The sequence below is a fragment of the Vespula pensylvanica genome, chromosome 19 (assembly GCF_014466175.1).
Source record: "Vespula pensylvanica isolate Volc-1 chromosome 19, ASM1446617v1, whole genome shotgun sequence".
Classification (NCBI taxonomy): Eukaryota; Metazoa; Arthropoda; class Insecta; order Hymenoptera; family Vespidae; genus Vespula; species Vespula pensylvanica.
In genome coordinates, this window is record NC_057703.1 from 1072823 (window position 1) to 1096211 (window position 23389).

General features: G+C 30.1%; 4 protein-coding genes across 12 annotated transcripts; 2 read left to right on the forward strand and 2 right to left on the reverse strand.

The window, feature by feature from the left end:
* The first annotated feature begins 5 nt into the window (after window positions 1–5).
* On the forward strand, window positions 6–4099 carry LOC122635767 (NF-kappa-B-repressing factor). 5 transcript variants are annotated; one of them, XM_043826403.1, is made up of 9 exons: window positions 6–144; window positions 1269–1831; window positions 1942–2201; window positions 2278–2411; window positions 2552–2801; window positions 2904–3030; window positions 3109–3281; window positions 3357–3530; window positions 3604–4099. In XM_043826403.1, the coding sequence occupies exons 3-9, from the start codon at window positions 2032–2034 to the stop codon at window positions 3764–3766; spliced, it is 1191 nt and encodes a 396-aa protein (XP_043682338.1). In that variant the 5' UTR covers window positions 6–144; window positions 1269–1831; window positions 1942–2031; the 3' UTR covers window positions 3767–4099. The 5 variants fall into 5 exon arrangements, 4 of the variants coding, with proteins under 4 accessions (XP_043682338.1, XP_043682337.1, XP_043682341.1 ...); XM_043826402.1 differs by lacking the exon at window positions 6–144 and having other exon boundaries at window positions 1286–1426; window positions 1582–1831; XR_006328744.1 differs by lacking the exon at window positions 6–144 and having other exon boundaries at window positions 1344–1831; window positions 3604–3853; window positions 3925–4099.
* A 2614-nt stretch (window positions 4100–6713) lies between these two features.
* Window positions 6714–10378, reverse strand: LOC122635770 (IDLSRF-like peptide). The gene is made up of 5 exons (XM_043826409.1): window positions 10124–10378; window positions 9730–10056; window positions 9408–9539; window positions 8131–8283; window positions 6714–8040 (listed from the first exon to the last, which is right to left on the reverse strand). The coding sequence occupies exons 2-5, from the start codon at window positions 9857–9859 to the stop codon at window positions 7847–7849; spliced, it is 609 nt and encodes a 202-aa protein (XP_043682344.1). The 5' UTR covers window positions 9860–10056; window positions 10124–10378; the 3' UTR covers window positions 6714–7846.
* Window positions 10379–10596: 218 nt separating this feature from the next.
* On the forward strand, window positions 10597–15559 carry LOC122635764 (syndetin). Its single transcript, XM_043826397.1, has 9 exons — window positions 10597–11850; window positions 12047–12559; window positions 12656–13338; window positions 13417–13795; window positions 13870–14136; window positions 14218–14691; window positions 14786–14907; window positions 15042–15234; window positions 15300–15559. Exons 1-9 carry the CDS (start codon window positions 11806–11808, stop codon window positions 15411–15413), a joined length of 2790 nt encoding a protein of 929 aa, XP_043682332.1. The 5' UTR covers window positions 10597–11805; the 3' UTR covers window positions 15414–15559.
* A 1845-nt stretch (window positions 15560–17404) lies between these two features.
* LOC122635740 (ADP-ribosylation factor 6) lies at window positions 17405–21659 on the reverse strand. 5 transcript variants are annotated; one of them, XM_043826304.1, is made up of 5 exons: window positions 21379–21659; window positions 20549–20660; window positions 20337–20440; window positions 20049–20247; window positions 17405–19902 (listed from the first exon to the last, which is right to left on the reverse strand). In XM_043826304.1, exons 2-5 carry the CDS (start codon window positions 20628–20630, stop codon window positions 19760–19762), a joined length of 528 nt encoding a protein of 175 aa, XP_043682239.1. In that variant the 5' UTR covers window positions 20631–20660; window positions 21379–21659; the 3' UTR covers window positions 17405–19759. The 5 variants fall into 5 exon arrangements, with proteins under 5 accessions (XP_043682239.1, XP_043682238.1, XP_043682243.1 ...); XM_043826303.1 differs by having other exon boundaries at window positions 20549–20674; window positions 21379–21646; XM_043826308.1 differs by lacking the exon at window positions 21379–21659 and adding an exon at window positions 21176–21359.
* Between the last annotated feature and the right edge of the window lie 1730 nt (window positions 21660–23389).

Sequence of the window (23389 nt, forward strand, 5' to 3'; positions counted from 1 at the left end):
CGCTTTTAGAAGAGGAAAGGAAATTTTTTCATACTGATCCCGTTCTTTTATTACTGGGATTTCTAAAGGGAGACAAAGTTTTTTAAAAGAAAATCCAGGAGAAAGAAAAACAGGAAGATCTCTTTTTCATCGGTATTCTTTCAGGTAGATCAGATCCTGTCACTTGCAGTACGTTCTTTCATTAACAAGGAACTTCTCTGTGAACTCTTAGATCTTTCCGTAAAATACATAATACTTGAGAGACTTTCTCGCAGAATCTAGATAAGGATATTATTAATATGTTCGATTAAAATGATAAAGTTCGTGTTTCACTTCATATTAACACTCTCCGTTCGACTCATTCTATTTGTTTCGAAGGACAAGTAAATATGAACGGTCGTGCGTGATGTTGTCTCAACAAATTTTTTTCTTTTTTTTTTTTGTTCAATAGATATCTGATTTCCTCCTAAGATATTGACATTTTTCGTTAATCATGAATTTTTTCGAACTCCTTTCCGTGATCAAAAGTGGTCGAACTCAAGATCGATGTCACATGAGGGATCTAATTAATTATAGAAACAAAACAATTGGATTGTTACTTATTTAAAAAAAAAAAAAAATAGACTCACCGTGTACTGGTTTACATCATTCATGTACGAACAAGATTACGATAGGACAAAATAATCACGAAACTGGAGTTATCTATCCCTGTCCGATGTGGCCTACTCCTGTTTCTCGATAATCTATTGTGAAATTGATAGTGTTACAAGGACGCTCCGGTGAATCCGTGTCGTTTCAAGCGTTTATCTTCTTCCGGTTGTCGTCCTCTAACAATTTTCTCCCTCGTTCGATTCATACGTATGCAGTTGATATAGTGTAGAGAAATAATCGAAGCTCGATCAATTTTTTACTAAGTACATATATACGTCGTACATTATTGATATTTCCAGGCTCGTCATTTACTGTCATCGCTTTATACGTGATCGATTCGTACGATGAAGTCTCGATCCGGGACACGACCTTATGAGACTGTACAAACGTTCGAAAATCTTCTTTTCGATCATTCTAAACCTCGAAATTTTTTACTTTGAATTTAACCGTTGAAATTTCCAATTCATTAACAATATAACACAGAATGCTAATGATAATTTATTAAATAAGTTTATATTCCGTTGAGTAGAAAGATTTTTTTGTATAGGATGATCTTATCTACTTGAATTATTATTTGTAATTATAAGTATTATCTTTTAGAAGGATAAATATAGACTCAAAGTTCTTGATTTAATTAGAAACACAAACAGCAATTATGAGAGACACGGTATCGTCCGATTCGCGTGAGAAGCCACGACACGAGCTTAGGTTCGTCACTGCCATGTCGCTGCCGATGGATTCTTCTTACAGCGCAGTCTCCTCTAATCGAGCTTCGAGATACGATAATTCGATTATTGTAAGTTAAAGCGGGAAAATCAGAATTTCCAGAATAAGCATCAATGATAAATAAAGGATAGAAATAATTGTGTAATTACTAAATAAGTAAAAAAAGATAGAAAAAAAATATTATACTTGATTAATACGATCAAAACATTTATTTTATTTGTTTAGTTTAATCAATAAAGTTCGAATAAACCGAATCGAAGCTTGGAATATTATTTTTGAATGAAATATAAAATACGTATGATACACGTGTATGAGCTATTTAATTCATTCATAATTCGAATAGCATACGCACGCTTTTAGTATCAACAATAGCCGCTAGAGTGCACACATATAGTAGCGGCACTAGCGTCACCTGATACAACATGGCGTCAGAATGAAGATACTACCGCGAAATACTTCATTCATTGTTTGAGTGGTAAGTTACATTTATCCTTTTAGAGTTTATTTCAATATCGAATAGGTTATTTTATTATATTAATTTCGATAGTTTTATTAGTTTATTTAATTTATTCGTATTTGTTTCAGTAATATTAATACGCGTACAGTGTAAATATATTAATACGTTTCGATCAACAAACTAACCTTTTAAATTAGTGTACATATCTAAATCGAAGGATGAATACATCAACAAATTGGGACGTAGAACAATATAAAGCGGAGCATGAGTCCGATGAACATTGGGAATTAAGACGTAAATTTCTTTTAGCACATAAAGATAAGTTTCCAGAGGATGAGTTACTTTGTTTAGCTCAAGTGTTCACCAATGTAGAAATTTTAGGCTGCAGGTATTCTATCATTCAGTAGATATCTCTGATGTATTTATTTTTGTTTTAACATTCATTACAATTCACATATATATAGATATCCAAAAGAAACTATGCATTTGATATCAGAATTAGCTCAAGATGTTGTCTGCGAATATAGAGAAAGAAAGAAGAACAAATTACAAAGAACATTTGTAAAAGCATCAGATGCTGCTCGTACAAAGGCACAAGGTACATCCAAAAACTGTGAGTTTATCAAGTTTTAAAATAATCTCTTCATATTGTATAAGCAAGTGAATATATATATGTGTGTATACATCTACATATATATAATCTACATTTATGTAATCAAACACAGTTTAATGTTATAGGATTTAATAATCCATTACCAGGTAGCACAGGGAAGACAGACACATGTACAAACGATCCGAGTTCAATTAAAAGTGAAAACAAGATAGAAAACGTACCTGCTAAAAAAATTAAATTAGATGAATCTCCATTTGGAGATATAGTATTAGTAGAAAGACCGGGAGATTTACCACAAACGATACTTGCTTGCGCAGTTAATGTTTCTGGTGGCAATATAGAGTGGAAAATTAATAAAACTAACATGAACAAGTGGTAAATATATTAATTTGAAAGAAATGATAAATATGTAAAATACAGATAATCTCAATGGTATTAGATTTGTTTTGTTAATAACATACCATATACATATTATAGGCAATGTATTATTTTAATTAATGCAAAACAACTTGCGGAATCTTATGGCACAAATCAGAAACTAGCCAAGAAAGAAGCATCGGTCATAGGCTTGCGTGAATTACAAAAATATTATTATACTATCAAAGTTAGTTTATCAATTATATTATGTATTTAATTAATCTAATATATATAAAACTTTTGTTACAAGTTGTTATATTTACAGATTAAACATAATTTTATTGAAGAAGCAAATGTAACAACAACATCGATGCTGCAAAATACATCATCTCATGATTCTATTTCTGATGATAATATTGGAAAAAGATTAATGAAACTTATGGGTTGGACAGGTGGAGGACTTGGAAAATCTCAGCAAGGAATTGTTGAGCCAGTTATGTAAGCAGACAATCATATTAGTTTCAAATAATTTCGAATACTTGTATAAAAATAAACATTTGTAATAACTTACAGTGTTAAACAACAAGTTAGTCGAGAGGGTTTAGGATTAAAAGTAAAAGCTTCGAATCTACGCGAATTAGAATTAAAATGTAGAGATATACTGAAAAAATACCTAATGGGTGATATGAAAACTGATTTAGTATTCTCCCCAGAATTCTCAAACGAAGAAAGAACAGTAATACATAAGTAAGTACAGTAAAACATATCGAGTTTTTTCTATGTAAAAACATATGTTTAAAAACTTTATTTCTTCTTGTAGACTTGCACGACAAATGGGCCTAAAATCACATAGTTATGGTCCAAAAGATCAAAGAAAATTAGTCATATCTCGTAAAGTTGATATAAGGGATTTAGTAATTGAATTAAAAACTCTCGGTGGAAGTACTGATAAATATGAGCTTATAAAACCAAGCTCTGTTTAGGACCAATTGCAAATATATTTAAAAGAGATTTTCCAGTCTTATAGAGCAATATTAAATGACATTGATATACTTATAGGTATCTAATAAGTAAGTGTAAAGACAAAATAGTCTCCTCTATATGTCCTTGAGTTAGGTTATTCATCATATTGCATTTTCAGGGGCAGTACCTATTAATATTTTTATAAAGACAATTGTACAAAAGATAACATATTTATATATATGCATTAATTGCATATTTCTTGGTAATACGACCATTATTTTTAATATATCATTAAAATTATATGAAATTAATTTAGAAATCAAATAATATGTAAATAAGTCGTGTGTGTGTGTATATGTATATATATATATATATATATATATATATATATATATACATACATACATACATACATACATACATACATACATACATACATAAATAAATAAAATTAATAAGGATAATGATTGGTAGAAAATATAAATATGATTTTTCTTAGTGATTTGCTGTATTTTTTAGCATTATTTTCATTACAATGTCATTTGTTAAAACATAAGCAATCTTCAGAAACAAAACTGCTAATATCTATAAAAAATAAATGTTTAAACGCGAACATTAATCATAAATATCTCTCTCGATTTTAGTTTACTATGTAAATAATGAATTTCCTTTAAAAGGAACCTTTTTCGTTATAAATGTATTATTAAACATATTTGCTATTAAAAATATTGATATATATGTATATATGTGTATATATATATATATATATATATATATATATATATATAATGTGTGTGTTTCAAAAATAAGTTTCCAAATAATGATGCTTAAAGATTAAAATTTTTATTTTATATTATGATTTTACATTACTAATTCCCAGGAGTTTATAAGGACGATATATATCAAAGATAATAAAAAGAATAAATGAAAAATGTTGTTAACGACAATTTGTAATAATCGCCACGTGATGTGCAATTGACGTGCCGGGTGTGTGTAATAGAATTGTCAAGTAAAACTGAAGAAACGTTCACTTTATTCAATACCCATTGCGCGCTAAAATTATTTTCATGAATATTATTATATTCAATTAATGGAAGTACAAAACTTTAAGAAGCAAAATCGCTTAAAGTGTACGATATGCCACAGATGCCGTATAATAAGAATTCTTTGGCAGTAGAACAATTTAAAATTGAAAAATAATATAGACTCGACTTATAGTGTGCACTTTTTAATACTTTTTTTTTAATCGCGTTCGACGTACATAATAAACGTATTGCGCTCTATATTCAATCGATTCGAAACGACAAAGTTGAGGCTCGTAGACGACATATAGATAGTTTGATTTAACAAAGTTATGGAAATTTGATAAATATTACATGCATTTTCATGTATACATATTTGCTTTTATCCGATTAAATTATGCACATCGCTAATGCGAATACCGTGCCATTTTATATAAAAAGCGAATAATAAAGAAGATATATATATATATATATATATGTGTATGTATATATACTTGTAGAGTAAACTTTATCGGTCCAGGTGCTACCGCGTATATATTATTCGTAGAATTAGAAATATATGTTGAATAAATCAACTGTTCACGCATCTGTCGTTATTACGGATCGAAATAATGTAGAGAAAACAAAACATTTACATCGATTTTGATTTGAACTTAAAAGAATAAAATAAAAAAAAAATCAATAGAAGGACCATTTTTCTCGTCGATTCATTACGATGGCATGTGCATTTGTAATATTCAACTGAATTTATCAATTATGGCATGTGGCTGTTTAAGACATACTTCAAGTTTAGATAAGAGTTTGGATTTGGGAAATAGGTAATTTCAGGGAATTATGATTTACATCAAAGTCGGGTCAAAGGGTCAAGGCACACTTTAGCGGAGAGTCGGAGCACCTTGACCCTCCGATATACACATCATCATTATAATATAACACACAAGTTCCCTCGGATTTTGTCCTCGGTCCAGGCCCTACTTTGGACCGTAATTGACATCTGGAGGGAATATATTATATTTTTATACCAAAATATTATATCTACTATCTGATAAAAGTGACTCTTTCAATATAATATGTACGTAATTATACATACGTAATTACTTATTTTACGTGAAAGATATGTTGACTGTTTGACTAGAAGATACGCTTAATAAGTAAATACGTTATCGTTGAAAGAATTCTCCCGAAAAATATATTCACGCGTTTTCATCTATATATATACGGTCTCGAAGATTCACTTTTTATTATTTTATATTTTTTTTTTTTATAATTCATTTTTCTCTTTTTTTCTCTTTTTTTTTTGGTTTGTTTGTCAATCTTTATCAAGACCATATGTACGATCTGCTCTTAGGAAGGAGCTTTCTGTTCGAAGCTGTTGTATATATATATGTATATACTACATATATATATATATGATTGACGTATCTTTGTTATTGTAAATAAAAAGAAAACACGTCCGATCGATTGATCACGAAAAATTTGCACGGATTAATCTGTAAACAGTCGTACGAGATGGAAAACGATTTTTCGAGAGAATTCGTTATTCGTTCGCGTTTACATTAGTGATATGTTTATAGTGATATGTATTTTTTTCCATTTACCGTAGTGAAAATATTAATACGGTAGCACTTTAGTACACTTCCTTCTCCTTTCCCCTAAAATAAACTCCTGTCGTACCCTGAATAATAAACGCGTACGATGTTCGATTTTTGTACCCACTTTCCTTTCAAGCAAAAATTCAACCTAAACGTACGATAGTTATCGTCTACTACCATCGCAATTGTACTGCAGAGATGAGAGAGATTATTTTCAAATAAACATTTCATAGATTTTTATCTCATTTTTTAGCCACTTTCTCTCGCTCTCTCTCTCTCTCTCTCTCTCTCTCTCTCTCTCTCTCTCTCTCTCTCTCTCTCTCTATCTATCTATCTATCTATCTATCTATCTATCTCTCTCTATTTATCTCTCTGCACCTTTTTTGTTCTCTCTTTCAAACGTGGACGCGCTCGCATATAACATACATACATACATGCATCATTTTACTGAGAATATACTTCACCCAAATAAGATAAAACATATCCTCAAGAACATACTTGATATCAAGCAAAATATTTCGTAATTCTACTCTGGCTCTTAAAATAAATTCGGTACAGACATCGTACTGTTCCAGCAGTAACAACTCATTGTTAACAAATGAAGAACGTTATTCGTACATAGGACGCGGCTACAATGTCGTATCGTGCCGTATATTTTTAACGCATAATGAAAAAGGACAATAGACTTTACAAAACGACAAACGCGTGCGGCATTATGTATATCTGTAAGAGAAGGTATTCATTCGTTTCAATAATAAATTTTTTGTAGAACGAATTAAACCGACCAAAGCACAGCTCCGGTTCTGGTTGATATCGACGACCTGGAAAAGTCGAGTAACGAGCAAATATACGTAAAAACATGAGTCGAGAAAAAAGAAAAGAAAGAAAGAAAGAAAAGTAAAGATCATCTCCATCATTCGACGCATCCTCCTTACATAATAAAACATGAACATACATACGTGAGGTATGCGAAGAAAAGAAGAATGTAGGCACGGACACATCTTCAAATTCAACTTCAACTTCATTACTTTCCGTTAGTCGTTTCATATACTCTCGAATATTCGTTGCGATTACATCGAATAATAGCGGGTGACCAAGTGAATAATCTATTATTATATGTACAAAGGAAGGAGAAAAAACGAGAGAGAGAGAGAGAGAGAGAGAGAGAGAGAGAGAAAGAGAGAAAGAGAAATGAAATGAAGGAAAAGAGAAAAGCGAATAAGAATAAGAAGCATCTCGACTGTGCAATACTTTTTCTCAAAGAGAAAAGAAATCATAAACGTAGAGAAATAGCTAATAATAATAAAAGCGATGTAAAATGATCGAAGGAGGAAACGAGGTAGTCGAAGAGAATATGAGAAAAATCATTGGCTGCGACGCGACCACGTACGATCCTAAAGTTTTTCTTTATCGAAGAGAAGAAAATTTCAATAGGATCGTGCCTCGTCGCGACGACTTCATTATCCTTGATATAATCGTTGCCTTTTCAGTCGAGGAAGCCAGTCTTCACAAGCTTCTCGAGGAAGAATTTAACGTCGCCTAGTTCGGAATCCTTGATACCAAGTGATTTGAGCATACCAAGATCACCGTTCTCCACTGCCATGAAGACCGAACGTAAGTGTTCCAAATCTGATCGCATCAGGTGAAGTGCTGCACCGAAATCTTCAATCGTTTGTGATTCTATAAAAAATAAGGAAACGAAAATATTGTTACATTATATATCAGTTAATAATTTTTAATATCGTCGGAAGGATTGTATACTATATTTACCAGACAACGCTATGGCAACTTTATCGACACCACCGAGTGGTTTAAGGGTGTCTCGAGCTCTGTTACCAAATAACTTCTCGAGATAATTCGGTCCGTGACTTGCCAGTAATGACTGAAGAAAACTGGCGGTCTCTTCTACAGGTGGTCGTTTAGCTAGAAAAGTTTATAGAACGAATTTGAAGAACTTATTCGTGATTTCACGTCTCGACAATTTTTTTAAGTTCGTATAAACGAAATATTGTTGTGGGTTTGTTCGTTTGGTTCTTATTTTCTTTTTTTTTCTTTTTTATTTATTTATTTATCTTAACGAATAGTGGTCAACGAACGAATAAGAGATATATTTTATCGAATATAATACGACCGAAGAGTAACGTTGCTCCTAACACGAGCAACTCGATCGATCGAGTTCAAGAACAAACGCTTATGTGTCCCTTAACGAATAATAATAAACGCATAGCAAAGTTCGGTGCCGGAAGCTTTTGCTAGCTCCCGTGGCAATCCTTTTCTAGGATTATCTCCGGTGATTGCGCTTAATCGATTGTGAAATGTTATCAACGATAATGAATTCTTGTGGATATTTTAACATTGCTTGCAATTAATAATAGTTAATATTTTGTCATTATTATTTTATGAAAATTTTGATGTATCAGTTTTTCATCATTTTATATTAATCAGTGCTATTTAGTTCTTTTTTCCTCGTTCCTTTTAAATTGCACACAAGAATGATCGAGAGTGAAGAAGATTTAATGAAGGACGTGAAGACCGAGTCGCAAGTACGAGCGAACCAGAGAATACTTATCCACTTATTCTCGAACTCGATCGGTCGTTAGGAGCAATGTAGCGTAGCCTTGTTGGCTATGAAACGTCGTCGTTTGGTTATTAAAGAGTAACAATGACGGCGACAAACAAGGGTCGATTTTTGGCCGGCTGCTCGATTCGTTTAAAATTTAAATAACGAGAGGAAGAAAAAGAGAGAGGAGAGAGAAAGGTAGAAAATGACGATCGATCGCCATTCTCAAAATTTACAAAATCGACTTGCGCGATCAGAAAAGAGGAGAGAATTTACTTGTTGAGAAAGAAAACATACGTTACATGAACGATATATGTATGTTATGTATAATATATATATCCACGTATGCAGATACATATGTATTTAACTATAACAGGGGCTCCCTCTTGTAAAATTACGAGGAGATCGATCGATCTCGGGATTTAAAGCTGGTACATATTGAAACGAAAATTTAACGAAAAATAAAGAAAGAAATAAGACGACTCACCTGCCGTGCAAAGTCTGGTATCTTCATCGTAACCGTTTCGACAATCAGGCGCACCGTCGCACAAATATTGTATCGAGATGCAAGCACCATCGCCAGGACATTTAAATGGTTCATAGGGATGACAAGCGTCGTCTGAAAAGGAAACGTTTCGAAAATTTGTTTGTTAAACGCGGTATCCCGTAATGATTTATTCCAATTCGAATTTCACATATGGAAGGAAATTTAAACGATATTTTTTTTGTCAAGTATGATATTAAAAGAAAAGAAAAAAAAAGAAAGAAAAAAGTGCGGGAATTTTTTTTTAAACCGCGAAGATTCTCACCTGAGCTTTTCGAATTGAAATGTCCATAAAAACGGCTCAAATCGATCGCCAGAATGGTACAAGGAAAGACCGTCAGGGCGAGGCCGAGACCGAGGGCGGTCAAACTCGTGAACGAAACTCTGCTTGGCATTTTCGATAGGATATATCGTTAAACAAATAGAAATAATGACAGAAGGTCCAACGTTTAAATCTGGTCCTTCAAATATGGCTTCGCCACCTTGCTCGGTTGGCACACTTGACAGAATTATGTCCCTCCTCTTTTCTTTCTTAATTTTTATTTCACCACTTACTCCAACACTTCCTCCTCACTCCTCCTCAATTACGTTTCTAGGAAATTTTTTAATCGAATTATAGATTATTAATCATCAATCGTTAACGAGAAAACTATACCGACTTGTTTTTCTTTTATCGACACGTCGTCGTATCTCTTGAAGCTCGTCGCGTGACGCTCGCAGCTGTCAACGATCGACTGAGAACGGTCGGTTGGCTGCTTCTGGATTGCGATTCTATCCTAGTTGTGTGTGTGTGTGTGTGTGTGTGTAATGTGTGTACGTATATATCTGTCTCCTCCTCCTTCAGTATACTCCACCTTCTCTCTCCATCCCTCCTTTCGACCTTTCGTCTCTATCTCTCCAAGCATCCATCTTTCTCCTTCCTTTTTGGCTTAATGTCTGGTCAAGGGTCGGGATGCGTGACACAGGATATACAGTTAGCACGGACGCACCTGCGTCGGACACGGAAAGGGATGAGGCGCATATCGCACGTCAAATATCGCATTCTCTTAGGGTGGGAAAATTCAATGGCGGAACTCCGACCAATCGTGACGTAGCTTACAAGAAAGTCGACCAATCAACAACCTCGGTATCGAAGTGCTACCTGGTACACCCACGCACCGCTGCTGCGCCTAGTCGTTTACTTCCAGTCCAACATCGATTTCGCATCCCTGCCACACCGTTTTTTCTCTTTCCCTTCTTCTCTACTCTATCCCTCCCTTCCCTTTCCCTTACTCTTACCTTTCCTACACCTTGTTATTTTCCTCTACGTGTTATCATCCCTTGGGACCTTTCCTACCAAATCCCAATTCCCTCCTATCACACTCCTCTCTTTTCTTTCCCTTTCTCTCTCATCGAACCTTTTCTTCTATCTTCTTTTATTCGTTTACTTTTTAATCCCACGCTCAACAAGACGTACTTTTCCACCAATTTAATTTCTCCGATCACGTTTGTCCGATTATAATTCAATGCACAAATGTTGATCCTTCGATTAGGACGATATTTTTACTAGGATATTTTCTCAATGAGCATATACCATTAAGCTAAGTATTTTCTTTAATATCGTATTACTTTCTGCCATATTTCGAGAAATTACGATGACTAGGATAATTTATAATGTTTCAGTATTATACGCAATAGAAATGGTAGAATTATCGAATATTGTACATATAACTAAAAATTTATAAACATTGATATAGTGAAAATGTCGCGATGGACTTTATCGACGGAGGATCACGAATACGATACAACTGCCATCTTTGTTACTCTAAGTAATATACGTATTAAATTTTCCTCTTTTACCTTATATTGCGTATATTAACAGCACCATATTTAATAAAATAAATAAATGTTAACGTTATTTATATAAACATAATCAACGAGAAAGTATGGTGACTTTAGTGTAATTTGTATTTTTGGCTAAAAACATACGTGAATTTCTTTGTATACATGTTCGATAATTGGGTAACATTTACGAAGAGGAAAAATTGCCCAATTACTGTTCGCGTGTTTACGTTTGGGAAATACCCAATGTCAGATGTAGAAAGAGAATAGAATCGTTCTTTGATTAGAATTACGTAGGATATTCAATCGGAATGTATTATGTGATCATAAGACGTAACGTGTATTCGATAATAGAATAAGATTATAATATAATTACAAGATTATTTTTAAAATGTGATATACAATTCATTCAAAGCGCACTGTTGTCTACGTTGACAATAGCGAGACAAGTTAAAACATGCATCGATGGTTTGTTAAGTAAACACACAGATCTGTTACTTTGCTATGAGAAGTTTTCATCATGGAAGATTTAAAATATAAATTCTTGAGTTTTATTAATAAGCAGGTATCATTTCGATTTATTTACACAACAATAAGGAAATATTTTAATTAAATTAGATTTACTTCAATTTTATTCGATACGTTTAGTATAAGTATTTAAGGTTAAGAATTACTGAATATCAGATGATTATATTTGCATATGGTCTTAATAATATTATATCAACTAATAGATTGATGATCATTTTTATTCATTTTCATAGAATACAACCAAAGTTCCGTTTATGGGTTTAAACCCAGATTTCTTAGGAACACCATTACAGAAATATGAAGATTTACAATCTGAAACTGGACAGTCCACTGAAAGTGAACATGTTCCCGATCAAGAGATATTGGAATCTATAGAAAATATTTACTTTAGGAAAGATGAAGACTTTGATCCTAGTAGACATGAATTAGAAAAGCAACCAAGAATATTCCAGTCAAAGGAAATAGAAAAACGTTATAAGAAACTTAAACAACAGCATCAAGTTGTATCAAAAAAATTACTGCAGTTAATTTTGCAAAAGCAAAATGCATGTGAAGAAGAATTTGATAATATTTTAGTTATACAAGATCAACTTCAGAATATGTTGGCAATATGTAGAATGGGAAGACAGGATTTGAAAATAGCTAAGGAACAGTTTACAAAAGCTATTTTAGGAATATTAGCAAATTATAAGAAACGTCAAGTCATTGAAAAATTACTAAAAAATGTAGATACTATAAAAGGTCTTGTAAGTATATCTTTGTATTGATTTTGATGAATTTAAAAAAAAAAGTTGTTGACATATTCATAGAATGTATAGCAATTTAAGTTATATTTATTTTAGCAACGTATGGGAGATCAACTGAAAGAACTTTTGAGTAAAAAAAATTATCCAGATGCAATTTCACTTCTTTTAAAATGTCGAAGAGATGCACAGACATACAAGCACTTTAAATGCATTGCTGCTTTAAATGGAAAATTACAAGACATTTTAGAACAAACTGAAAGGACTTTAGATGATACTCTTTCTAAAATGTGTACTGACTTTGATAATACTGTATATACATCGATACAAGAAGCTTATATGTTATTAGGAAAGACACAGACAGCAGTGGATCAAATGAATTTGCATTTTACTGCTGCTATTCATAATACAGCATCTGCTGTGATTCGTTCGTATACTGAAAAGGATACACAGAGACATTATATACAACTATGTCAATCTGTACCAAAAGATAGATGTGTTGCTTGTTTAATAGAACTTTGTACGTCACTATGGAACATACTGATCTCTTACTGCCGAGTTATTTGTTGGCATAATAAACATGAAAATAATAAAAAAAGTAATTCAGATGAAAAAGATTTTGAAAAGATGTTTAGTAATCAATATGTCAAGCATAAGTTAGAAAATAGTATTATGCGAATGTGGTCAGAAGTAGAAGCACAAATATCAATGTATCTATCAAATGCTGACTTGGTATATATTAAGTTCGAACAGTTTGTACATGTCTTAGGAATAGTTAATCGGTAATTAAATATTTATATTTATATACATAACAATTTCTCTAAAGTAAATGATACATTTAAAAATTGTCCTTTTTATAGTTTAATGGAACTTGGAGAATTATCTGGCTATAAATTTGGAAGATTGCAAGAATCTATGAAAAAACAATCTCTATTATATCTTTCACATTATAATATATCTCGTTTGGATGAACTTCGAATATTTCTTGAATATGATGGATGGGAATTGTGTCCTGTGAAACCAGATTTTGTAGCAACTGAATTGCAAGAATTCAAAAGTTTAAAACCTATATTAAACAAATCTAAAGTATGCAATGGTTTGGAAACTTCTATCACGAGTGAAATTGAAGCTCCTGTAGGCATTGAATTGTTATTACAACAGTATTTAGAATATGGCACATCACCTTTTACTGTTGGACTTGATGACACTATGGAAGAAGATATCTTAGCTCATAACGAGGTCTGTAAAATTAGAAAATATATTTTAATTAATATTTCAGTGGAATATTATGAAAACGTTATAAAATTGTTTAGGATTTTTCTGACGATTCTGATGACGATGAATTAAAACGCGAATATGTTGATGAATCAGAACATACCAAAGTAAATAAAAAGAAGTATAAACATAAACACAGTGGACCAATGGTCACAAATACAACTTTAACCATTTTGAGAGTGTGTGGAAAATATTTACAAATGTCAAGGCTTTTAAGATCAATTGCAGTTGCAGTTATACAAAGTATGATCCAATTTTTTGAAATTTACTTCTACACAGTGCATTTATTTTTCACTGCTGATCTTGTAAGTTTATTCTATGCAATCTTTTTTTTATCGTTTAATGTAGTAATTTGATAATAAACCTGTTATTTATTATTCTTTCAGCAAATAAACAGTGAATCTATGTATAGTCCACGATTAAAATTATTACTTAATCGTATAAAAGACAACTTAATAATTAGTGAAAATGATACAGATGATAATGCAAATTCAAATTGTAATAATAAAGTGAGGCAGCCACATTTGTCTTCTAGCGTAACTTTGACACAACCTGAAAACCTTTATGGATTAACTGAACGTATTGTAGCTGTTGAATCATTAATATTTTTAGGACAACAGTATGAAAACTTAAAACCTTATTTAGAGCACCTCCTTGGGAGTAGTCCACAAAGAGGATTTTTACATCATTTTTATGCACATACGATTGTATGTACTACAGATTTAAGAAAACCAGTTTATATGGCAGTAGTATCACAAGCATTTGATATAGCCAATATTTTAAATTTAATGAATAAAGTCAATTGGGAAGTAACAGATGTCATGTCTCAGCATAGTAATTATATCGACACTTTATTGGAGGTACACTCATTGCAGTTTCATAATATATCTATATAACGTGACATTAGTATTCTAACTTATATATTTTACTTATTCTTATTTATATTGGACCTAGGAGATAAACGTATTAAATAAAAAATTAAATAACATCGCAAACTTTATTCCTCTGTCTGATGAAGTTCATGCTTCCATATGGGAAAATGTTGCACATTTAATTACACATACTTTAGTAGAAGGGTATGTACAATATATATACCATTTTGTCTTCTCTGATACGATAAATTAAATGATAAATCTACAAAAAAATTGATAAAGTATTATTTCATATTATTCAATAAATTTACATTATATAAAAAATTTTTTCATTATAGCTTCTCCTGTGCAAAAAAGTGCACAAATGGTGGAAGAGCATTAATGCAACTTGATTTTACACAACTAAAATCAAAGTTTGAAGAATTATCATCAACTTTAAAACCAATGCCACATAAAAATTATGTAGAATCGTATATTAAAGCTTATTATTATCCAGAAAATAGTTTGGAAGAATGGATCAAAGAGCATAAGGTAGTTCAAAGAATTTATTTTGTAAATGTTATTATTTTATATTTGTATAATTCTCTTATTTTTAGGAATACTCAGTAAAACATTTAATAGGATTAATTTCTTCAGCCTGTCAAAATAACAAAAAAACACGTCAGCGCTTAATTGCCAGTGTAGATAATGAACAAAGACCTTGTAGATAGCATCAAATAATACATTATAGTACAGCACAAGATTTTGTTGAAATAGAGATTATCTAAAGAAGGTATAATATCATCTATATATGCATACATGTGTGCGTGCATGTGTGTGTAGAACTTTTATATATATATATATATATATATATATATATATATATATACATACATAATACAGAGAGAAACACATACACACACACACGCAATATTATTAGTAATTATTAAGAACGATTATTCTCGAAAATACGATATATTAAATCTTAAATTGTTTTACTGCATTATGAATTTAATGAATACATTTAATGCATAATTATTTTTACAGTACATTTTATTAACTAAAGGCACTTTTTACTATATAAATGTGTAGAATAGTTTTATTCCAACAGTAATGTTCAAGATGATTTTGTTTATTTAGGTCTAAATGAGGCGTTTTTTATTATTTTTATTGTTTTGTTGTTATTAATCATTTAAGTGAATAGACTAATATGAATCTCTGTAATACAAAAAATAGATATTTAACATAATATTATTTATATAAGGTAAAAATATTTGCGCTAACAAAATGACAAATGCATTGTAATTATAATATAAAGTGATGGGAGCTTTTTATTTGACTATAAAAAAGTATTAAGACTTTCAAAAAATTAACATTAAACAAAAATAGATCTGCATATTCCACTGATATAATGTATGCACATGTATAAGTGCATAATCTGAATTTATCATCGATGGTTTCAGAATCTTAATGACTATAATGTGAATCTCAAAAAAAATATGTGAATTCATAGGAAAAAATATGTGGGTTACTTTTTTCTCAAATATAAAGTTTAATTATACTATATAATAAATTAAGGTAACAGTGTTGTACAGTTATAAGATACATATATGCAAAATCATGTATTTTGTATGATTCTTGCGACTAGATAATCATAATAATCTCGCTAATTGCAATTTAATTAATATTTGAAATAATTTAATGAAGTATTAATGAATTAATAACAAGTTACTACAGGCATAATTGTTATAATTATAAGATAAATGAATCATTTTAAAAGGAATCATATAAATATATGTTTGTGTTATGTTATAGTGTCCTTTTATATATTTCCCTTTGTAAAAAAAAGAAAAAAAAAGATAGAATTTATTATTTCAGATATGCTTTAAGCATTAGATTCAGGAATTTAAAGAAATTTTTATTATACAAATTATAATAATGTACATAAACATGTATAGTTTTTAAATTACTTTAACCTCCACTTTATAAAAATTTCCATATAACTAGTATGTTTACCGTAAAAGTATATATGGATTGTGCTATAATAGTGTTTTACATACACTAAAAACCGGAAAAATCCAATTGCACCTTTACTATCTCTATCAAGTTTTTAAATATTTGTATTATTTCAAAAATTACATATGTTATTACATTATTTTCCAATGTCAATCACATTATTTTTGTATTTTTATGAAAGACTGCAAAAGAGATTGAGTACAATTCCGATGTTTATCGATCAAGACGTTCTTTTTCTTTTTTTCTTTAAAATTAATAATATTTAATAGCAAAAATATATAAATATATGACATAATTTTTAGTCTATTAAAGGCAAAAGCCAAGTTTCTTTTTTTTATTTTTGATGTTGTAATTTAACATTTATTGATGCAAAGGAATTTTTGGCTGTTAGTGCAGATAATATGGAGTAAACTAATACAGCTTATTTTCCAATGTCTTTATGATTTAGCACTTAATAACATGTGGCCCCCAAGTTTGACATAACGTTTATACCTATCCTGTTATTCTATTAACAGAAAAGCAAAATATTTTTTAAAAAGATGTGTGTATGTTCATATAATTATTTGATGTGACATCTGCATCAATCGAAATTGATACTATTAGCGATTATCTTGCATGTCATTAAACATGATGATACTATTATAAATATATAATCTGTTTTCGCGCAAAATTAAAAAACAAAATTGGAAAAAGGAAATGAAGGACATGTAATATAAGCAATTTTATTAATAACTTATTTTCAGCACTGATCTATTTCCTGTATAGATCTGCGCGTATGATAATTTTACATCGGGCGGCAGGAAAATATTTTTGCATAGTAATATCAATTTATAAGTAATCAACAAGTATGAGAATCAAGTCTATATTTTGTACATAAGTGATTTTATTACTCCGTTCTCGGCAAAACCTATTATTGTATTGCTATTAGTTAAATAGTCATTATATGCACAATAAAATGTAATATTCAAAAGTGCTATAAATTTGTTATAGAGTGCTCAGGCTTTGGCTTGTTATTAATACAACAAGTACTCTATGGTTATATATCAATGTCTTTCAATTTTGTTCATATTTCTTTTATTATAATAATAGGTATAAATATGAAAAATTGCATGACATTAACAAGAGTCATGTCTTACATCGAAGAGAAATAGATACATGATTGTGCACATATGAATCAATAAGAAACTTTTGAAATAACATTAAACATTTAAAATTATATTATATATTAACAATTAGATTGTACATAAATTTCATAATTTTTTAAAAATGTCAATGTAGAATATAACACAACAGAAGTGAGATAAGTAGTGTGCACATTTTTTATTTTCTTATGAATTTAATGATATTATTTATGCTTATATTTTGTATCAATCCCGTATAATACTTATGGTTGTATATACAATGGAGCATATAAAAAATTATGACTTTTTGTGGAATAACATAGAATTCTATATCACTTTCTCTTCAGTATTAATATCTGAAATATACGATTTTATATATGATAGTTCAATTGTATGCATTTATGTGTAGAAAAACTGAAGAGATATTGGAATGCATTGATTAAGTTTAATTTCATATGAACCCTAAATATGTAATGAATACTGAAACAAGGAAATTTAATAAAAAGCTTTATACTTTAAAACGAAAGAAAATTTTTGTTAGACGATCCATTGCAATAGGAAATGAGTTATGAATTGGTATGAATAATATAGCCATAGAGCCTTCATTAAGATCAGTGCATATTGGTAAAGAAAGTATCATGTTATTCCAAAGCCCGATTTTTATTATCCTTCTCTAAATCTAAATTATATTTTTGCACAGTGTTCCTTTGTTTTTCAACTTGAGATTTTATGAAAGTTAGCTAATACGAATTATTAAAGGAACAGTTTTATAGACTTATAATTGTGATTATTAATATACATTGTTTACTTGTATTTCTTTTTTCTTTCTTTGTAAGTATATAAAAACTGGAATTTATAATTTAATTAAACAGTTGTGAATATTAATTCATATTTCAGTTCTTATCCTACTAATTATAAAAAAGTAATGAAGGATTCACAAGATACATTTTTCATAGAACTTACAATTTGTGTCAGAAATATGGCAACCTAATTCTAACTGTTTGTTATTTAATACTTGCATATAGTAAAAATGTTGGCATTGTGTGAATGTTGTTATATAATAACACGTTCCTTTAACTGATAGTATCAATGAGTATAACTGCAAGTCGTACGATATTTTGCCCCTTATAGTTTGTGCGAAAAAACATGTCCATTTTGTATAAGATATTAATGAATTTCAATTAAAGTGAAGTATGAAAGTGTATGAATTGCTAATAATATAAAAAAATAAAGTAAGACAGGGAAATATTATGCAATTAGACTTACACTTTCACGCACTTCACTAGAACTGGAAGACTACATGGACTGGATGAATTTTGTGAATATCCTGTTGTAGAAAAAGTGGATTATCATTTAGATTATAAATTACATGGTATATCAATGTACTGTATACTTAGCATATGACCACATTAAAACATACAGTCAGAATAAGGCATGTCAATCCATAAGGATGTACAATTTCCTTAATACCACAGCTAAAGTTGTGAATGTTAAAATATTTTTGTAATTGTTACAGCACATTCTTTATAAATATGTATGCTTCTAAAAGTGTTTAAATTATAAGAAAATGCAGTCTGAAAGTATATAACTCTATTCGATAATGTTTTAATTACATCTTATGGGTGGCAATGGACAGCTAATAATAATAATAATAATAATAATAATAATAATAATAATAATAATAATAATAATAATGGTTACAATTTCTCTTAGTTGGCTTCATGATATATTACTATGCTCTTATTATCAATATTATTGGAACACACACCACAGTATGTAAGGAGCATTTCTGAATTGCAGTATCTTTCTTTATCGAAATCATCCCATTGACTCGATCAATGTCAATTGTGCCTTACAGAGCCTCCATATGATAAGTTAAAATAAAAATACAGGTGTATATTTTCCATATCTAAGCCAATTGATCAAAAATAAATATTTGCTCATAATTTGTGGTTACTGGTCAACCATGTAAGGCCTTCATAAAGCCCATCTCCAGTTGTAGCACATGATGGTTGAACATACCAATTTCTGTCCCGTATCCTAGTTAACCCCAACTTTTCTTGAATCTCATGGGGTTTCATCGCTAAATGAAAATAAAATTCTTAAACGAAGTCAATGCATACATTTTCTCATATATAAAGTATATACTACAAAAAATAATAATTCGTATGATAAAGATTATGCTACAATAAATAAAATGTTTATTCTGTTGTTTGCAATATAACTTACCATCAGGAAGATCTTGTTTGTTAGCAAAAATTAAAATAATAGCATCACGCATTTCTCTATCATTTATAATCCGATGGAGTTCTTGACGTGCTTCATCAATTCTATCTCTGTCTGCACAGTCTACTACAAAAATAAGACCTTGTGTTCCTGTGTAATAATGACGCCATAATGGACGTATTTTATCCTGTCCACCTACGTCCTAAAAGAACATACAAAGTAATCAATTCTAATTGCAAATGTTTCACATTTATATTACTATTAATGATAGATATTTTAACACGAACTTACCCAGACGTTAAATTTAACATTTTTATAGGTAACAGTTTCTACATTAAATCCTACAGTCGGTATAGTTGTCACAGACTGTCCTAATTTAAGTTTATACAATATTGCTGACATAAATAATTAAGGAATTAAAATATATGGCAGATCTGTTAGATCGTATTCTATCAGAAAGTACTAGTTAATGAAAAACAAATTAGTAAAAGTAGAAAGGATACTAGTTTTTCCTGCAGCATCTAATCCCAACATAAGAATTCGCATCTCCTTGTTGCCAAAAATTTTTGACAACAACTTTCCCATCTTACCAGCTGCTTTCTAGGCACCTGCCACCTGGATTCCATATACTGTATAATATTAGAAAATTCAAGACCTTTTTTTAGTAGTTTAACAATAATACAAGTAGCAGTATCACATCATTTTCAGGTAACTAATTACTCTACCGGATTTACTTTTTAATATATTATTAACGGTTAAAATGCATTTGGTGCAATTTAATTTTTCTATAGATTTATTAATTACTATTGTAGCCTTTTATTAAAGAAACAGTTTGCAATGTATAAATACATAACCTCTGAAGAGCTATAACGTTCGAACAGATAAAAAACGTTTAAAATAAAAATGTTGTACTTCTCGTGAAAAGATATATAAATAAAAGCAAATTAATGATTAATTGAATTATGAATGAAATTGATGAATATTTTAAGACGATGATAAAAAGAAAAAGAAAGAAAACATAAAAAATCTCTGGAATATAAAGTAAAATAAAAACGAGGCTGAGATCTACCTATGTGGGACGAAATTTGTAAATGGATCGCACACGCACGGATAATAATTTATAACTTTACCATTTGGAATATAATAAATTCGTTTTTAATTTGAACACGTAAAAGACAAGCATAACGACCAGTAGGATAACTCTTTTATCGTCGCCCACGCGTTTTACATGACAATCGATGACGAATTTTATTAAGTATGTTGCAGTCTCTCAATCGTATTTTCTTCTGATGAATTAACACGCGCGTCCACACGTTATTTTCGTAAAACTTACCGTAAAACATTTACAAAGATCGATTGTTTTATCGGCACATCGGTACATCACAACACGACACTGCACATAACTTTTTTAATACAGTCGTAATACTGCAGTAACATTACCAAAAACGTTATTTAGGCACGTATAACATAATGCTCCCGCAAGTTCCAAGGAACACACGCGTGCAACTTGAAAGAAAACGCAACTTGAGCTTGAGATCGTTGAAGCATGTATATATATATATATATGTGTGTGTATATATAACTATATATTATATATACTAAATTCACACATAATTTTAGGCGCCACCACATATTGCCACTATACTAGTTCTTTTCATCTATGAAAGGCAATTATGATTAATTTTTATAAAATATTCGAACTTCCTCGAATTGTATCAATCATTTTTCTTGATTTTTCTAAATTATCTATATAGATATATTTGCTATTATACATATATATTTTTAATATAATCGAAAGATTCTTCGGAAAATGGAATGGGCGTGGAACGAACGACTAAACGAATAATTGATTAGCTATGTGTTACGGTAAAGTTAATTCTTTAGAAAGATTAAGAACAATTTGTTTATTTTTAAAGATACTTTTGAATTATTTCTCATTTTTTATAGCATTGTTAATTTTTTTTTTGTTTTGACATTAGTTCTTTCCTTTCAGGATATTTTTTATGATATGATTTTTCTCTTTTCTTTCTTTTTTTTTTTAATGATTCGCGATGATAAAATCGCACGAGAAATTGCTTGTGGCACCATCTAAATTACATTCTTAGAAACTATATACATTTTTTGCTAAAATTAATCTTATCGTCGATAAGCTAAGAGTTAGGTAATTTTTGAGATAAGATTTTTTAATAAAATTTGTAGAAAAGTTATTTGCAACGATCAATTTGGAAAAGTTTGTTAATTATACAAATATAGAATGTTATATAAACGTGTAAAGAGGTTGTAAAATTTTAATCCTTACATGTGAAAATTATATCGAAATATCTGATTTTGAGTTAGAACATGATGTAAGAAATGAATTTTAGAATTTGCATAATAAGACTTTTGCAAAGTTACGAATTTACAAATAAATTGAAGTACATATAAACATTTTCAATATTTTTAGGAAAATTTAACTTTTTTTTAATTTCACTACTGATGGGAAGAGTTATCCAGAAAAAAGCATGAACGATAAACTATTATTTCCTATTACATTAATCTACTATCAAGATAAAATAGGTTAGGTACATACAACACGACTTCCATCAATAATTAAGGTGTTCACCACCTTTCGCTCGTAGCGTATGCGACTTCAGCGACAGGTATGGAGAAAATATGAACTACAAACTCAAACTAAAACAGTCCCCACTATATGCCTATTGCATCAGTGCATTTATTATAAGCTTGTTTAAGTTATACATCCTTCTTACGTGTTACCTAACAACCCAATTAGTTTAAGACAAAAATTATTGTGTAATAAAAATAATGGTGCATCCAAAATTCAAAAAAACAAACAATGAGCAAGATTATACTTTTCAAAAGACAGATTAATAAAAAGTCTTTATTAGTTGTATAAACTTCATGTTTCTTGTTTTTAGTTAAACATACATTAAGTGAAAATTTATTTAAGCAGCTATTCGCCCGGCAGTACTTGCACCGTATAATTTAGATACAGATTTCAATATTTCACAGAAAGATTATCCCCAGTTCGCAATTTTATTTTAAAATAAAATATTTCTCTGTTATTGAAAAAACATTGAAATATGCAACCAATTTCCTGGAGTTATATGAGACCTTGACAAAAGCTAAAGAAGAAAAGCAGAAAAGAAAGAAAAAAGAGAAAAGGTAAAGAAAGAAGAAGAGAAAAATAGCACTGGAAAGATACTGAAACAGTAAACCGCCCCAAAAGTCCACACACGAGGGCCCCTCCCAAGGGTCCCACCCGAGACTATTGATTAATAAAAGTTCTTAAAATCTGTCGAAATATAACCAACAAGGTAAAATGTAATTAATTTAACGTTTAATTG

Bases quoted from the DNA above. Each gene is read 5' to 3' on its own strand.
- LOC122635767 (XM_043826403.1), top strand. From the start codon at position 2,032: ATGAATACATCAACAAATTGGGACGTAGAACAATATAAAGCGGAGCAT. The intron at 2,202-2,277 runs GTATTCTATCAT...ACATATATATAG, and splicing joins GTAGAAATTTTAGGCTGCAG to ATATCCAAAAGAAACTATGC. The intron at 2,412-2,551 runs GTACATCCAAAA...TTAATGTTATAG, and splicing joins TGCTCGTACAAAGGCACAAG to GATTTAATAATCCATTACCA.
- LOC122635770 (XM_043826409.1), bottom strand. From the start codon at position 9,859: ATGCCAAGCAGAGTTTCGTTCACGAGTTTGACCGCCCTCGGTCTCGGC. The intron at 9,540-9,729 runs GTGAGAATCTTC...TTTCCTTTTCAG, and splicing joins TTTCAATTCGAAAAGCTCAG to ACGACGCTTGTCATCCCTAT. The intron at 8,284-9,407 runs GTGAGTCGTCTT...AAACTTTTCTAG, and splicing joins TACCAGACTTTGCACGGCAG to CTAAACGACCACCTGTAGAA.
- LOC122635764 (XM_043826397.1), top strand. From the start codon at position 11,806: ATGGAAGATTTAAAATATAAATTCTTGAGTTTTATTAATAAGCAG. The intron at 12,560-12,655 runs GTAAGTATATCT...TATTTATTTTAG, and splicing joins TAGATACTATAAAAGGTCTT to CAACGTATGGGAGATCAACT. The intron at 14,908-15,041 runs GTATGTACAATA...TTTTCATTATAG, and splicing joins ACACATACTTTAGTAGAAGG to CTTCTCCTGTGCAAAAAAGT.
- LOC122635740 (XM_043826304.1), bottom strand. From the start codon at position 20,630: ATGGGAAAGTTGTTGTCAAAAATTTTTGGCAACAAGGAGATGCGAATT. The intron at 20,441-20,548 runs GTATCCTTTCTA...TATTTATGTCAG, and splicing joins AGATGCTGCAGGAAAAACTA to CAATATTGTATAAACTTAAA. The intron at 20,248-20,336 runs GTAAGTTCGTGT...ATGTTCTTTTAG, and splicing joins ATGTTAAATTTAACGTCTGG to GACGTAGGTGGACAGGATAA.